Raw genomic sequence first — 18,304 nt, 5'->3', positions numbered from 1 at the left:
TGCTGGATCCGGCTCGAAGAAAATCACCTGTCTCCAGAGAAACACCGAACTAATGAGCATGTTGAAGGCTGGTGCCACAAATGTCCACATAATCCAGCTAACAGGAGCCAAAGCCGATGCTCCTGCTTACCGCTGCATATGAATATAAAACCGGCACACGCTCACCCTGAGACACGAGAGACGATCACAGCACAGCCCATTACCAAAGGCAATATATGAGGAAAACGATCTGGTGATTACGAATGCACGTATGTTGTTTTCTAACACGCGCCGCAGACGGATGAGGTGCGTGTGTCCTTCACGAGTCCGGCGTGTTTGAGCGCTGCTGGCAGGTTTTAGTGACGGGGTCAGATGCAGGATTGAGTCCGTAAAGCAGCAGGAATCAAGGTGACTCGACTCTCACTTCCTGCCAAACCAGGGTTCAGACTCACACACGCTCACTGCCAGCAACTCTACACGGACGGACGAGCTGGACACGCTCCTGGATTAACATGGCTAGAATGCTAAGAAAACAGAAACAAGAACCACATCCAAAGTTTTTAGATGTACATTATGTTGACATTGTCGTACATCATGTTGAGTGCCATCACTTAGTCATCATTATTTATTTCTTAGACACACTGATCATATGTGAAGTCTTCAGAAATGAAGGTCCAAATGTAAGTTCGGGAGGAGCCTAATTATTTAGGTCTTTCAATCTTCATTACAAGCCTAAAAAAGCAGCAGTCATTGCACCATCCCAGCGTCAATTCTTCCAGCATCCCTCCACCTCCCCATCTCCTCCTCTTTTTCTGTTATTCGCAGTAGGGGTTTGAGATCAGAGCTCAAGCCCAGCCTTGGGTTCGAGCCTCTAAGTTTGTTTACCGTTTACTATCAGGACTGGATGGGCAGGTGAACTCGTGAATGTGAGGTGAATGTCTGTAATGTGAAGTGTCGTGGGGTGATTCCAGCATCTCTATGTGCCCTGCTCACTCTGGAGGTTATCATGTTACCATGACAACACAGCCCCGCATCATCCGCCACATTAGCTGTTCTTAGGACAGAAACGTCTTATTCAGTGGTTTCTTTGCTGGGCCTAACATAGCACAACAGCTTGAATCACAAGGACTCGACATACAGGGTCACATGACTGTGAACAGTAAAATGACTTGCTTGAACTCCGACCGCCGCGTGTAACCGTCTTGTGGCAGGGCACTTTCCGAAGGGGTCGACTTTGGTTTTGACCCTTCGTGTGGCGCTCCGTCCTATAGAGCACGAGCTCCATGTGTGAGGATCAGATCAGTTCATCTGTGACTCACACAGAATAACATCATCCTTCACTGGAAAGCACTGGAAATGCAGCACAGAAGTCATTTGATCTATTTTTATCTAAATGATTGTGACTCTGCATGTGCCTGTTTTGTGTTTAGGTGACGTCAAGAAATGGATTGGGGTTGAGAGCTTAAAAATACTACAATACTAAAAATAACTAACATCATTGTCACTGTACACATATCTGCCTATTATGCTTATATATCAGCACAGAGAAGAGCTTAGGTTTAGGTGTGGGTCAAAGTAAATATGTCTATATTGTGGATGTTATCAGTACAGTTATGTCACATACGGAGATTAGCCAGTGTACAAAAATGTGTTGTTATTGCACAAGTAGATTTTTATGAGGTATTTTCAGGCTGTCACGGCAGATTACGGAGCATCCGTCATAAACTCTGGGGCCGTTGGCTTTGACAAAGATGCAGTGAAATCACACCATGACCAGACAGATATTAATACACTTCTGTCTTTCAAGTCTTTATTTATTTACGTCATGTCAAAAGCATTTAAAATAGATGAACGGCATGACTAATTGTTTCATACTACAACATTTTTGAAGCGAGTCTAAAGCACACGCACACACACGCGAACAAAAAAAACAAATATATAAAAACTGATGAAGGGTATTTACTGTATGATGTTGTTTTTGTTATCTATAACTACTGTTTTCTTTAACAGTTCTTTGAATTGTTTGAGCAGTTTCTATGATTACAGTGATTTCTACAGTGATTACGGCGGAGATCAAGCATGCTGTTCAGAAATCCATATAGGACAGTACTGCAAACAGAAAAGAAATAAGTCTTTCAACTGTACTGTATGTTCTTTTAGAAATAGTTTGCTCAGTCAGTTTTCTGTTGTGAACTCTTTGACCAGCATTACAGGTACAGCCAACATGGCAAAAACCTCAAAGTCCATAACCAACACGGTCCAGGAGGACCAAAGCCTGATCAGGTCACCTTAAAAACAGCTTAAAAAAACCCAAAGCTAAGGTCGCTGCAAAAACACATCACACGCCAGTCACTGAAACACAGCTCCACGGACATTTCACTTTCATTTCAGAGCCTGACCACACTCTCAATGACTCACAGATCATCTCTTTGTCATGTATGTCATTATTTGTGACTCTGGACCACAAATCCAGCCTTAAGTAGCTGGGGTATATTTGTAGCAATAGCCAACAATACATTGCATGGGTCAAAATGATCGATTTTACTTTAATGCCAAATCATTAGGATTTTAAGTAAAGATCATGTTCCATGAAGATATTTTGTAAATTTCCTACCATAAATATATCAAAAATTACTTTTTGATTAGTAATATGCTTTGCTAGGAACTTCATTTGGACAACTTTAAAGGCGATTTTCTCAATATTTATATTTTTTGCACCCTCAGATTCCAGATTTTCAAATATTGTTCTGTCCTATCAAACTATACATCAATGCAAAATTTATTTATTCAGATTTCAGATGATGTATAAATCTCAGTTTCCAAAAATGTACCCTTATGACTGGTTTTGTGGTCCAGGGTCACATTTATGCACTTAGAATATGTCTTTGTATACATATGTAACATACAGAAATATACATGTGACTGACACAAAGATCCACATCAAATCCATGTTGATGATGTTTGAGTTTTCCGTAAACCTTCATGACACCATGTCTATACAGCATATATTACTGTAGATTTTGCATGTATAAAACTTTGTAAAGAATGCATATTTCCATATTTTCCATATGTTAAAACTATGTTGGAAGCACATGGGGCACATGGGGCAATAACTAAAATCCTCTATATACTGTTTTTAATGTATGGGTTTATTTTGTCCTTGCATATTTACAAATCATTTTAAGATAGACAACCCATACTCACGTGTGTGTTTATTTCTTATGTACATATTGAAGGAAAGCAAACATTATATGAAACATATTTGGTACACACCTGTGGAACCACTGTCATAATAAAATCACTGTTTACAATGTTTATACATTTGTCTTTTTGTATGCTGATGTTATGGAAACACTTCCCCATTTTTGTATATAATTTTGGATATAAAGGATTAATAATACACTGACCAATATTATAAATGCAACACTTTTGTTTTTGCCCCCATTCTTCATGAGCTGAACTCAAAGATCTAAGACTTTTTCTGTGTACACAAAAGGCCTATTTCTCTCAAATATTCTTCACAAATCTGTGTTAGTGAGCACTTCTCCTTTGCTGAGATAATCCATCCACCTCACAGGTGTGACATATCAAGATGCTGATTAGACAGCATGATTATTGCACAGGTGTGCCTTAGGCTGGCCACAATAAAAGGCCACACTAAAATGTGCAGTTTTATCACACGGCACAATGCCACAGATGTCGCAAGTTTTGAGGGAGCGTGCAGTTGGTATGCTGACTGCAGGAATGTCCACCAGAGCTGTTGCCCGAGAACTGAATGTTCATTTCTCTACCATAAGCCGTCTCCAAAGGCGTTTCAGAGAATTTGGCAGTACATCCAACCGGCCTCACAACCGCAGACCACGTGTAACCACACCAGCCCAGGACCTCCACATCCAGCATCTTCACCTCCGAGATCGTCTGGGACCAGCCACCCGGACAGCTGCTGCAACAATCGGTTTGCATAACCAAAGAATTTCTGCACAAAATGTCAGAAACCATCTCAGGGAAGCTCATCTGCATGCTCGTCTGCCTTTTATTGTGTCCAGCCTAAGACACACCTGTGCAATAATCATGCTGTCTAATCATCATCTTGATATGCCACACCTGTGAGGTGGATGGATTATTTCGGCAAAGGAGAAGTGCTCACTAACACAGATTTAGACAGACTTGTGAACAATATTTGAGAGAAACCGGCCTTTTGTGCACATGGAAGTTCAGCTAATGAAAAAAGGGGGCAAAAACAAAAGTGTTGTGTTTAGAATTTTGGTCAGTGTATATAATACACAGTAAAATAAGTACATATGTTAAAAATATGTTCACGTTTGTGTATCTATAGTATATATGTGTATGTATAGTATATGTGTCATAATTATATATTATATATAATTATATTATATTATATTATATTATATTATATTATATTATATATAATATATATAAATATATATAATTATATATTGCCTTATAGGTAACAAAAATATATGGCAATACCACTTTTGATAGCGAGTAATATCTGTCATATTATGTAAATATAAAAGCACATTAGGACATGAGGCTCAGCACTTGTTTACACTCATTGGCGAGCAGACGCTGCTTAGAGCCGTGCTGGAGAAGACGAACAAATACCAAGTTACTACAAATACCAACACTAACGGATTAGAGTGGAAATGACTGCTGCGCAAAATACAGGCATCACATGAAAATGTACACATCAATCAGTAAACTGCATTTGCAAGGGACTGCAATCTCTGAAATAATTACAAACGTGTTTCTCCTCTTTTTAACATCTTTCAGCATACTCAGTGAACTTACTCAGTTTAATTGCATTTGCTTTCATATTAAAAATGAAGCAACACAGCTTTACTCATCACAAGAGTGTTTGAATATTCATATGCTAAATGTCACACAGCACACAGTTGTTTCTGCGCGGGACAGATCTTTCTCGCTGGGGTTCTATATGTGTAATATTTCAGCGCTTCAGTGCGTTTCCTGTGGTGTGATTGGCTGTCAGAGGCAAATGTCACACTGATTCATAGAAGGAAGACACAGTGACCAGGAAGCAGCGTCGACGTGACAATGAGCTGTGAGCGAGTTCATTAAGCACAGCGTACTCACTCTCTCTCTCTCTCTCTCTCTCTCTCTCTCTGCGCTCACCTTCACCTGTGCTCGCATGTCTCAGCCTGTCATTGTCCAATACAGCCACTTCACCGCTTTAATGATCAGCAAATGAATGCAGCGCGGCCTGGCCCTCTGCCATCACACATTCAAAAGGACAAGCTCGTCTAATTCATCACTTAACACTCAAGAGCGGACGAGTGTTTGTCGACACAGAGCAACACACTTACAGTAGTGCGCCAAGATGAGAGGATGGACGTTTACATTTACAGTCAAGGAAACTCAGCTCATTACCGAATTCAATTATTTTCTACAAACCTGACATTTAGAAAGAAAACCTGCGTCTCATGTTTTGGTCAGTCAGCTGTCTGTATGTGTTTTATTGGCCTGTGTGTTTGTGCTGTGGCACAGAGACGTTTGTCATGTCTTCCTCTTTGTCCACCTCATATGCTCTTTTTCATTTTAACTGCTGCTGCATTTGATTTGTCCTCTTCTCTCTCTATATTTCCCAGAGACGCATCTCTCTCTCTCTGAGTTATAGTGGCTCATGCTGTTCAGTCCCTCTACTGTCCTTTATGAGGAGCTTCACCTCCTCTCTGCTGTGGGTTTCAGAGTTTAAGACTTGCACCAATAAGCGTGACATGGAGTGGGCAAGTTTTGCATAGGCAAACAGTGCTCACCAAAAAAAATGAGCCCCCAAAAAAATGAGCCCGAAGCTCATTTCTTAATTTGATGTCTTGGCTTTGCTTTCGAGTTGAATGTTAAACCTTGAGAAACCAGAAGTTTCATTTCAATAGTATTAAGGTCTGTCATATAATATATTAATATCTTCGAGCCTTATAGTTGCATTTAGCAGATTAGAGCTGGATAATAATATTGCTGTTTTACCTTTTTTGTTAAGGGTGTTTGATCTTCTTTGCATGTTCACTTTGCAAACACTGGGTCGGTACTTCCGCAGCGATGTGGGATGATATGAAATTATTTTTGAAGTTGAGGGAGAAAATACGATCAGAGTTTTTCGACATACACTAACTGTCTTGAGTCAGAATACACAGAGTTCAGGGAGAGAAAGACAAGACGAGCGTTTGACATTAAAAACTATTTAAATTGTATTTTTAATGAAAATAACCGATGGTTTTGCTAGATAAGACCCTTCTTCCTCAGCTGAAATATTTTACAACCGCATTTGTGATCGTTTGAAGCCGCATTTAAACTGTATTTTGGAAGTTAAAACTCGGGGCACCATATCAGTCCATTATATGGAGGAAAATGCTGAAATGTTTTCTTCTAAAAATATAATTTCTCTGGGACTGAAGAAAGAAAGACATGAACATCTTGGATGACAAGGGTTTTTTTTGTTTTGTTTTGTTTTTTTGCATACTTGTATTTGCAAAACACTTTTGCAGCTATTAAATAGGTAAAATTAGTGGCTAAAATATTTGGCATCTGTGTTTAATTTGAAGATCGATCAACATCACTATCACTTGTATTCATACTTATTTCCACACATCTTGATGAGTGAGACGAGCCCATTACTGACGGGATCAAACACAGGCAGACCGATGGAGCCTGAAACAAACGATGACCATCAACGTCTAATATTTATACAACAGATTTTAATAAATGAATCTGACATATTCTTTCCTGCTCTTATTACATGGAGATGACCTCCACTTTGGTGATCAGGAGTATTCCAGACCCGCTCTGTCGTTACTGTAGATTATTCATCCATCTTGAAATCTCGCTGTAATGAGATTGCATGCATGCTTATGTAAGCATGATTTTACTGCTTGATGCATTATTTATTCATTCAATCATAAGTGTTGGATCACGTCACGGTTGTGAATACTGATTTGACCGATCGTTTCAGCAGTCGAATCATGACACTGTAACAGAATATAAGTGAAAATAATTATAAAAGCAAAAATTCATTTGTTATTTCAGATATCGGCATATGGTTTCAATGAAAGATTCATATCTGGAAACAACATGGGCACTGCATATTATGGAGGACCAGATGGTCTTTAAGTTACCTTTATGAATATGCAGTACAATATGTGTATAACATATTTAGAATGAAATTTATGTAAGTATTGGCAGGATTAATTAGTGTGTTCTGACTGAAATGCACCCTGACGATCAATTCAGCATTAATGAGTTCTGCTGAATTAAAACTGGACTACATCTCCAGGTATCATCCATATTAAATCTCATCTATCTACAAATCCATTACATTTTTACTGAACTCTTTGCATTTTAACTGCAGTGGCCAGTCGAACACCTGTGCCCGTGTGAGTGCATTTGACCGTGCGATAGCAGCACCTGCGGTGGTTAACACCTATTACAAAATGAATCATGTAAAAATAGCTCTAAAATGAGGCTTTGGTCTGCTCTGAAGCGGCGCCTCAAGCAATGACACCAATTAAGCGCACGCTTAAGAGAAGATCACGATCAGCTCCCATTAAACACGATAAAACCAAAGGCAGCGGGACAGTGGTCAAGGGCCGTAACCACAGAGTACACATTAGAGACATAAAGGTTTGATATGTAGCTGCTCAGAGATCGAATGCCGCATACCAATATCAAAATGAAAGAACATGGGATTGACTTTTGATAAAGCGTGAATCTAGTGGATTATTCCAGCAGAACACAGCGGCACGATCTGAGGTTAAATGTGTCAGGTAAGATAGTAAGGTAAGTAGTTAACCATGCAATGTTTGCTTTACAAAAACTGACCAAGCAAGTGCTCACCTTTTAAAAATATGCTGTTCACAGAGACTCATAATGTAATTTGCTATTTGCAACTCAGGAATGTGTTGTGGTAAAACCCTTCCACAGAGAGCATGGTAATGCTGTTTAACCAGGTGCTGGGGTTTGGGTTCAAGCCTGGTTTAGACTCCGTTTGCAGGGTAAGTATCCTCTTTTCTCTCTTTTATCCCCTTATCCTCTGTTCTGTGTGAATGAGATCAGCTCTGGTCATTGTCAAGCTTCAGCCAATGAACCGGCGTGGTTCCGAATGGCGTTCAGGTAGTCGTCACACAGGGATGTGCCCCATATCATCAGCTTCTCACACAGCGTCTCGGCGCTGCTCAAGGAATGAAGGCTACATTCTGTACTTAGCCATCTCCTTTCTGTAGAAGTTATTTTTTCTCCTCACTGTTGCGGTAATGATGGATGTACAAACCCAAAGAGAAACACTTCCAGCTCAATTCAGCAGTTTTCACCGTAAATACTGTTCTACAGAGAATAGAGGCTTCAAACCACCAGTGAACAAGCTGAAGACAAACTCTGTAGAGCGGCACAACTTAAAAATGTTGCAAGGAAGCAGAGATGACCAGCTATTTAAATATTTGATGCTTTCACAGTGTAAAACATGTTCCTGCTCTTAACAGAAAAGTATGTAAAAACCTGCATTACAAGTCATTTTACTGTAGAGATGACGAGGAATGACCTTACAGTGGAAGACAGCGAAAGCTGTCGACACAGATTGTGTGATCACAGATGTGTATCAGCGGATTTATATCAGGTTTGAATGTGGTTTACAGTCAGTGTTCTTTTGGTTGAGGGAAAATATTTTCATGTGGACATCAGTCAGGCCATTTCCACCTGGTATTGAGATGGGTTTCAGTAACACATCTTCTGCGTTTATGGATTTCATTAAAGCAATCCCTTCTTATTTCATGAAGTGTGATGAGTGATACTACCGAATGAACAAACCTGTGTTACGTGGCTTTTGAGTGAGCAGGAAAAGAAGCAAATGAAAGGCTACGGAGGCCTTGTTTTGGTGTGCTTTCTCTCAACACGTCCCGTATTGTTCAAAGAGAGTATGTCAAACACATACATGTCTACATCTTTGAGAAGTGTAGAGGCCTCAGGTCCAAACGCACTCACAGCTGTTCTTATTGGATGTTTCTAAAAGAAACCCAACACACAGGAGACAAACACAGATGAGTGAAAACAAGAAGTGATGTGTGGCCAAGTGTGGTGTCATATACTCAGAATGTGTGCTCTGCATTTAACTCATTCAAGTTCACACACACACAGTAGTGAACACACACCTGGCGCAGTGGGCAACCATATTGCGAAGACGCAGTTGAGGGTTCGGTGGCTTGCTCAAGGGTCTCACCTCAGTTATGATATTGAAGGTGGAGGAGAGCACTGATTATTCACTTCCCCCACCAACAACAAATTCCTGCCAGACCTAAGATTTGAACTCCAATTCTCTAACCATTAGGCCACGATTCAGCTTGCTTTGTTAATTGAGATCCATCTTCAGAGCTCTGAACCAGTGTGGCAACTGCCTCAAAGTTACAACACTACTGAGTGTTATTTTCCAGTAAAAAGCTACAAGCTCAGGGTAATAATCAGGGATGTGTTTCCCTAAACCTTCTTAACGCTACATCTTTCTTAAGTCACACCTTAAGCTGTACCTTATTGTTAATACGCGTTTCCTGAAACGTTCTTAGTTGTTTTTGTCTTCTGTAAGTCATGCTTTCGCTGTACCACCATCACTGCTGACAGTTTACAATTATTTACATCTCAGATCATACGTATATGATTCTGAAGTTGTGATACACCCTATATTCAGGTAGGCTAATGTAAGTGGTTGCATGCATAGAGTAAAATTGACAGTAAACTGATGGTTGTTAGCTTCTTTATTACATTATCCAAAGGTACATCAGCTGACAAACCAGTAAACAGTAAAGGCTTAAGATTTAACAGGAATGATTGTGGTGGGGAGTTTGGTCAGTGGTTGTGCTAAATCAAAGCCAACTTTAGTCTCCTGGCTACCATGTCAGAAGCTGCAATTAAAAAAAAATAAAAAAAAAATTGCCAAATTCACTAGGTTTTAGACCTTAATGGTCTGATTTTGTTAAGACTCGGCAGATCTACGCCCTCAGCCCTGAAATTCAACTGCTGGCGGCTTTCCTCTTTCTCACTTTTTTCCTCTGCCATAGTAGCTGTTGATTATATGTTTTGCATGTTGTAATTTTATTGAGTGGCTCATCCAATAACAGAAAATAGAGGTTTACTCCAATAATGTGATGTGGTAAGACTGGTTGTGGAGTAGGCCTAAATGAAGACACTGTGGAGAATATATTTGATAAAATAAATGACCCTTTCAAAGGCATACTGCCAGTTACGCACAAAACATTTGCGCATGAGGATTCGGGTTTCCGCACTCATTTTGAAATTATATAAAAGATCTAGGGTTGGATTTAGTTTGCGCTTTCAACTAAAGTGCTTCTTGCTGTAAGCACTCGTACCAGAATGCTCTTCTGTTGAACTTATGTATGTTTTGTTTTTCTTATGGTAAAAGCTGTTATATTATTAAGCAGTGTCTCATGTAGGATATTTTTTTCCCTTGTACTTTATGTGTTGACCACAGTGAGGTGCTATTTTTCTTTCTTGGTTTTTTTATTCACTGACGTGAAAAAAAGCGATAGTAAAATTTCCACACGTGTCCTGTGTCTTTTTTTTAAAGTCAACACTTCCTTTATAAAGAACACAGCTTTCTCACATAACGCAGTGAAGCAGCCCGTGCACAGAATGAATAATTGATTCTTGAGCCATCGATATCAACCAATTCAGCACCACCGCCACGGACAGCACCTGCTAAAGTCGCACATAAGAAGGTACATCTTAAGCAACCTCCTAGGGTATAGTTCAGGGAACACAACTAGAAAAGCTACACCTGTTGTTAAGGCATACCTTTAGAGTCTTCGTAGAGCGCTAACAGACAACATTATCGGGAAACGCAGCCCAGGTATAGTAGTCTTTGACATGTTTCTCTTGCCTATAGAGTTAAAAATCCTCTTCACTGCTCAAAATGGTTCTTTTCTTTGCAAGCTGACACAACACATATTGAGTCTTCATCCTCTTTAGCAGCAAGGCTTTTCACAGTACATTTGGCTTTGGAGGACCAAAAACCATTCTGTAAAAACATTCATTATGCATAATATTCATCTCTGAAGCTTATTGAAGGTTACAATGTAGCTTAAGTGGATTAATATGCTGAAGTAGTCAAGACTCTCTCACATCAAGCGCTGCTGGAAAGCAAACAGCAGTGGAACAAGAATGAACATACAGTAGTGAATGGATAGAGGAGATCACTTAAAATGTTAAACGATCCTCTCTGATGCTCTGATGCTGGGCCAGCCAAACACTCTGAATAACAATACGATTATGAACTAATGAACTGTTACTATTTACATTTAGACAGACAAATATATTTCATGCAATACCAAATCATATGAGGAAAATAATCTTCATGAAAAGCACCCCTGTACTATGTGTTCATTAAAATTAGGCTCCATTTCAGTTAGAATGCCACCGGAGAAGGTAGCTGACTACACTGACAGTAGATGGTGAGGCAGCTACTGACAGTCCTGTCTGCTCTTTATGGCAATGACAGGGTTCAAATGAAGCGGCCTGCGGTGAGTCAAAGCAGCTGCGCTGCAGTCCGTGCACATCAAACGGCCAGCGCTCGCACCCCGCATACAGGTGCGTTCACGCGGTATGGGCCGTAACCCTCGCTGCATTTCCATATTGATTAGTCTTTGATAAGACGGCGGAGCGAGACTCGTTTCAGGAGACCGTTTCTCCCCGGGCGTCCTCGTCCGGCCGGCCTCCATTTACTCCTGTCTGAAGATACATGTCCACTACAAGCTATTCATTCACACTTTAGGAGAATTATAAACAAGCTATCAGACGTAAGTCAGCAATGAAATTGCATATCAGCACAAAGCGTTTGGTGGGCTGCTGTTCTGATATTGACTTTTTGTACCCCTTCAGCTTTCATAGCTGGAATTGCTGTACTGCTTCATAATAGAGCGAGGCACCGCGCTGTAAGCAGGTCAGCCAATTATTACTGCAGCAGACGCTGGGCCTCGCAATGGATTTCACATTAGGAGCCCAAAATCACAGTGCCATTTCAGAGAAAAGCAGTGAATAAAAAAAAAACTGAAAAAGGAACGTAAAATGCTGTTATCCACATGCACAAAAAAATCTTCATGCAGTTGATTTTTCATGCAAAAATGTCTCGAGGCATAACATTAAACGTTAGGGACGCTCGCTGTAAATGCTAGCGTCTAGTTTGGATTTCTTATCATGTGACGTGGCCTTTCGCGACCCATCTGAGGTGTCTGTGATGCCGTGAGTAATATCTTGATCTCGAGTTAGTGTTTTGTTGAAAAGTTCACTGATGCCCTCTTGCTGTGCACGCATAATGTCTGCTCTTTTCTGACCGGGCCTGTTTTTCCACGATCCTCGGCCTCATCCATATGCAAGCGTTTAGGATTCGGTACAAAGCCTCGCTCAGGCGCTTACCGTGATGCGCTTTGTAGTGTAACACGAATTAGCATGACAAGCAAGGCGTATCCTGTCCAATTACACCATTACGCTGCACTCAATAACCGATAAATTAATCATTCCAGACAAGCGCGTTATATGCGAAATGACTCGGGGCGACATATGGCTGCCTGCTTACGTAACATGTAACCTGTGAGCTCCGCACTGTTTCTGCTTCAGACGCGTCGCACGAAGGCAGCAGAGCAAACTAATCCACTGCACTCCTGCATATGAGCGCGTGTGCGATTCGAGCCCTTTAGAATCAACCTTCTCGTCCTGTCCAGCCATGTGTGATATCGCTCTCTCCCTCCATCTCTCCCGCACGCAGCTTCCAGCGCAGCGCCACAGAATTCATCAGGCCGAGCGTATATAACAAAAATCTATGCCGTAAATGTGTGATTGTGACAGCGCTTGACATAAATCGGCGCTGGCAGCTTTTGAATGTGAAAGATATTTATGTGATGGGAGGCGGCCGCAGTGATGAGTCAGTGTCCGCGCACAAACACCTCTGTAATTGCTCATAAATTACAGCGTTTCGTGCTGATAGGTGGCCGTGACTTTGATGAGTTTCATCTTTCTATCAACGTGAAATATTGGAGCGCAGTGAGCTTGCGGCGAGTGTCATGTGAGAGGGAAATGGCTTTGTTGCTCTTTGCAGATGGCCGTGCAGGCGCTTATGTTTCAGACGTTGTTAAAGCATGTAGCTACAGATCATTTTACCCTTTTTTATATCATATAATAGTGATTCCAACCAACCCCCAATCATAATTATGAAGTCTGGCACATAACTTGATTGAATGATACATGAATATGACACTTGATGTCATGAAGACGTGTGCTAGTACATGTCTGAATAAGCAGATGTATGATTTCAGCCTGCTGGATGAGAATATCTCAGTACACCAAAGTCAAGGAGGGAACTTTGTTGGAGATCCTGGGGCTTGCTGTCTTTTTTCAGATGAATTTCAGATTCATTGTTATCATTATGCATGCGTTTCAGAGTTTTACTGAACTGGACTTACAGACTTACAGTGATAATAATGGATGATTTTTCTCTCTCCGCAGTGGACGGCTGTATAGACTGGTCGGTGGACCTGAAGACGTACCGCGTGTTGGCCGGAGAGCCGCTGAGGGTGAAATGCGCTCTCTTCTACAGCTACATACGCACCAACTACAGCGTGGCCCAGAACGCCAAGCTGCGGCTCATCTGGTACAGGAACAAGGGCGACTCCGAGGAGCCAATCATCTTCTCGGGTCACCGACTGAGTAAGGAGGGAGACTCCATTTGGTTCCGCTCGGCAGAGATGGAGGACAATGGATTTTACACTTGCGTGCTCAGGTGGGTCATTAGCAATACCGACTCAAATCAAGTGTGCACTGAAAAACAGCCCAAAGATATCTGCAATCTAACACTGCACTGGATCATAGCTGATGCGACCCACAGTTACCTTGTTTACTTATTAGGGTAAAATAAGCCACACACGCAACATGTCATCTGAATATCCACATCTGTGAGATTCAGTCAGTCGAAACAGCTTAGAGGTAAATTGCTTGTCTCTGGAAAATAGTGATCTATGATGTTGTATTTTGCTCATTATCAAAGTTTTTTGTATCTGTTTATTAATGAGGGATTTGTGGATCAATGTGAATGTTTTTAAATTTTAGGATATTGTTTTTATTTTGAAGTGAAAAGATAAAATTAGACCCTTGGGGTAAGATGGGCTACTAGTGTTAAGGGGGTCATCAGATGCCCACTTTCCACAAGTTGATATGATTTGTTAGGGTCTATAATATACTTTGGTATTACTTTCTCAGTAGTAGTGTAAAAACCCCCTTTTTACCTTGTCAAAACCAGGCTTGCTCAGAGCGAGCTGTTTCGTTGCATATTCCTTTAAATGCCAATGAGCTCTGCTCACCCTGCCCCTCTCCACTGTGGGGTGATGAGCCACAATGTTTACTTTAGCCACATTTGGCCACGTTAAGCCACAAAACTTGCTAACTAGCACATTATTAGGAGTGCGATTTGCAAACATGCATAAAAAACCCTTATACTCACTTCAGCTGCATCACGAATGATTCGTGCAAACATAGACGCATTTATGTAGATCTGGGATCAGCACATTCCCTTCAAAAACAAAAACAGTGTTAATCCTCTGCGTCTTCAGCGGCTCAGATGTTGGGAGAAAATGATTACTTTTATGATCATTATTACATCCAACAACAGGACACCTCAATCACTCAGTCGGAGACATTCTTGTCTTCCCCTGCACCGGAGTCTGTTCTCCGCTCACTCCGCTTATTCAGGGCGGGTCTAAGTTAAGACGGTCAATCAGTCTGTGTGACGTCACACCGACAAGAAGCTGAGAATGGCCTGATTTGAAAAAGGGGATATTACTTATAAAGATTTAAAAATACCACTGGGTGGATTTTTATCACAATAGGGTGGTTGTGTACACACACTGCCAACACACATTTATGTTCAAACAACATGTAGAAGTGAGCTTTGCATCTGATGACCCTAATGTGTACATATATATATCTGCATCTGACGTCTGACATCTTTCTTTAAAATGAGCAATTCTTTCTGGCTACTATGTATAGGTTTTATTGTAAGTACTGGCACTTCTTTAGCGCATTTATTGCATTTAGTACATTTGGAGTGAAAGTACTTGGTGAACGTTTAATATGCGTGGAGAACATTCACTCAGTAGATGTACATTTCAGACATTACAACCTGTAGGCAAATTAAGCAAATAATTTATTGGATTTTTCAAATTTAAATTCATAGTTTTTATTATGACATACCTTTAATTAAAAAAATGGGCAATTAATATGTAAATATTCAGATGCCTGTAAGTCATGGAATACATTTAGTTTTCTCTTTTACTGGGATTGACACAGTGAGCACCAGAGACAGTGCACTGTCAATTTACTATGGAGATAAGGTGTGTTGGATGATTTATTTTACATTGTTACAGAGATACAGACTTTTGTGTAAACTAGGCCACAGCCTCAACTATTAATAGTCTTGTAGAAGTCCAAAAATTAAGCAGAAAATGACTTTTGACCTATGGCCTACAACTCATTCCATGCATTGATTTTTTGTTCAAATTTCACTAAATTCAGAGACAAGTTTGCAAAACTGTTCACAAATACATTGACGTCATCAGAATTACAGGCGTGTGTGTCAAGAATATGCAGGCACGTCATGGGTTTTTTCTCTACATTTCTCTACAGATATCAGTCCATATCACCGTTTGATTTAAGTGTAATGACCTACTTTTGATGAATTAGTCCAAACTCTGATAAATTCCATGACATTCTGTGTTAAACTGTAAGTTCTGTTTTTATGACTGGATTCCGCATCGCAGAAATCATAGGGCCCTACAGTATACACACACACCGCTGCTGGCAGGAGTCAAATGAGTCCACCAGGTTCAGTCCTGTTACATCGTCCTGGGCCTGTTGAAGAAGAAAAAAGCAATTTGTACTGGCTTTAGCAGGGTAGCTGACTAGAGAAGAGCTCAATGTGTTGAATAGTGCAGTTTTATTATTTTTCAGCTGTCAAAGAGAATCATGTTCAATCATGCGTTTACTCAGGCAGTTGTGTCCATATTCAGTAGCTTAAACTGTTTTGACTGTATGGTGAGAGTGACACCGTTGTTTGACAGCATAAACGGCATAATCTTGAGTTTCTTCAGACCGACGTCACTGAATAAACCGCTGTCATGAGCATTTCCTCACAGCTGCGCTCAGGAACGTCAGAAGCAGCGCTGAATGCAGTCGTGTCGTGGGTGAAACTCCTCTGATGACTTCTTCTTGTGCTTCTGAAGTTAATACAATTTGGTTTCAATTTGATTCTAGCTCTGGGGTTTAGTCTGACTCAAGTTTCAGATGATTATGCCATTTAAACTGAGGCTTTGCATCTGTTTTTAATTTATGCGTGATTTGTTTATACAAGGTTTTCCCATACTTTTCAATTATTTGTTAATTAGGGAGCTGATGTCATGCTGGTCCGATCATAGATCTGACGGACGCAAAATCGTTTGTAGGGTTTACTAATACCATTAAGTTTGTCTGCTCTCTGCTTGCTCATAACAACACTTTCTTCAGGCTGGAATAAACGAAACCGCTTTTGATACCTAAACCGATCTGAAAACACTAGGCGTCGCACACCCGCCGACTTCGTTACTGGCTTTAGAGAATAACAGGCCATCAGTGTTGGAGAAACTACTAAAAGAAGCTCTACAAGCTACACACAATTTAAAGAAGACAAGTGAACATTGTGAAGAGTAGTCAGGTGTTGTAATGTCTTTGCCTGCAGTACAGAGCTGCTCTCAAGCTGCACATTCTGAAAGATGGTCTTCACTGCTCGTAAACAGCAGCGTACGGTATATTCCAAGGTTGTTTTCAGTGGATTGTGGGTAAATACTGCACTTCATCCTGTGCTCGTTCTGTTCTCTGCCGTGCAATATCCTGGTACTGTTATCGTGGAAAACCTGTTTTACTGTTTTTTACTGTCAGTGCTTCAGTGAGAGGATAAATAGTTCAGTCTCAAATCATTTTGCTTAGTGTCTGATGAATTCATTGAAAGAACTGACGGACAGAGTTCATACGCTAAACAAACACACTGCTGACGGTGTCACTGCACTATTATTAAAGTAGCGCCGGTCGCTGCTCTCAAGCTACTGTTCTTCTGTGCTGAATTCCTCCCTGTTCTAGTCTGTGCTATTCTAGACGACGTGCTTCTCGTGTTATTGCGTCCTTAAATTGAATCACTTGTTGAATTCCTCATTTGGATTTAGGATTTTGGATAGAAACATTGCTTGTACTTTTGCTATTAGTTATAACTGCTGTTAGATGCATGACAGATGAAATCTGATCAAAATATCAAAGATGTTTAGTCTCCTCCGACAGGGTGGATTCATGGTCTGGGCCCATCCTACTCTGCGTGGTTTCTTGTGAAATCTGTCAACTCTGACTTCACAAAATCTGCAGATGAGCTCTGCCTTTCCGCAACTAGCCTCCGCTCAGACTGTGAATGAGGGCAGAAGTGATGTAGTGTTTTTAGTCATGTTAATAACACTTGCAGATTCACTGATGGACAGTAATCCTCTGCTTCATGATCTCTGCTAACGAGCTTGTAGATTTGTTGTTGCTGACTTCAGTCTAATCAGAAAAACGATAGGAATATATGCATGATGTGCACTTTACACTGCATACTTCTTTCAAAAACAGTAGACAGCCTGTCATTCCTAACTCCTAAAACCTCTCCATTTTTGAAGACAGTACTTGAAATGAGAAGCTGGAGACACAGGAATATAAAACAGCTCTAATTCACACCCGAGTACCTACGCTTTTGCAAAAGCAAAGCAGAAGGAAGACCTTGAGGAAACCCACGGCTCAGAAAAGATTTCGGTCTCACGTTGCGGCTGAAGGGCAATTGGTGTAAAACATCTGAACAGAGGCAGCTGTGACTGAAAGCACAGGATCTATTTCCTCCGAGGTCCAATTGCTGCAGGATGGTTAATTCGGTGTTGCTATTTCGGGCCCTGCAAACAAGTCTGGCAGTGAATAAAACACACAGTGACAAACCACACAGTCTCAGTCTTAGACCCACACAACTAAACGTGAGCTGCTATTATCTAACATACAGCATCTGGACGTTATCAAAGACATCACTGGGTAAAAATTATTTCAGAACACAGTTGCACTTGCTGAAACACACCCAGCTCTTCCTGAGAGACAACAGTGTTAAATTATTTAAAATTAGTTCATGCATTAGGTACACACAAACTAACAATCAACAATTTTTCACAGCATTTGGTAACACTTTAGGCTACTGTCCCAACACAGGAAC

The 18,304-nt window shown here is 40.7% G+C and overlaps 1 protein-coding gene across 3 annotated transcripts in view; it reads left to right on the top strand.

Annotated features, from left to right (window-relative positions):
• Positions 1 to 18,304, top strand: part of il1rapl2 (interleukin 1 receptor accessory protein-like 2) — a 252,677-nt gene that overhangs the window by 132,327 nt on the left and 102,046 nt on the right. For all 3 annotated transcript variants that reach the window (XM_051128129.1, XM_051128130.1, XM_051128128.1), the window contains one exon: positions 13,510 to 13,783. In XM_051128129.1, coding sequence (XP_050984086.1) covers positions 13,510 to 13,783 — 274 coding nt within the window. The remainder of the gene's footprint in view (positions 1 to 13,509; positions 13,784 to 18,304) is intronic.

Source organism: Labeo rohita, chromosome 14 (genome assembly GCF_022985175.1).
Source record: "Labeo rohita strain BAU-BD-2019 chromosome 14, IGBB_LRoh.1.0, whole genome shotgun sequence".
NCBI classification, from domain to species: domain Eukaryota; kingdom Metazoa; phylum Chordata; class Actinopteri; order Cypriniformes; family Cyprinidae; genus Labeo; species Labeo rohita.
The sequence above is the reverse complement of the archived record's forward strand: the minus strand, read 5'-3'. Positions and strand labels throughout refer to the sequence as shown.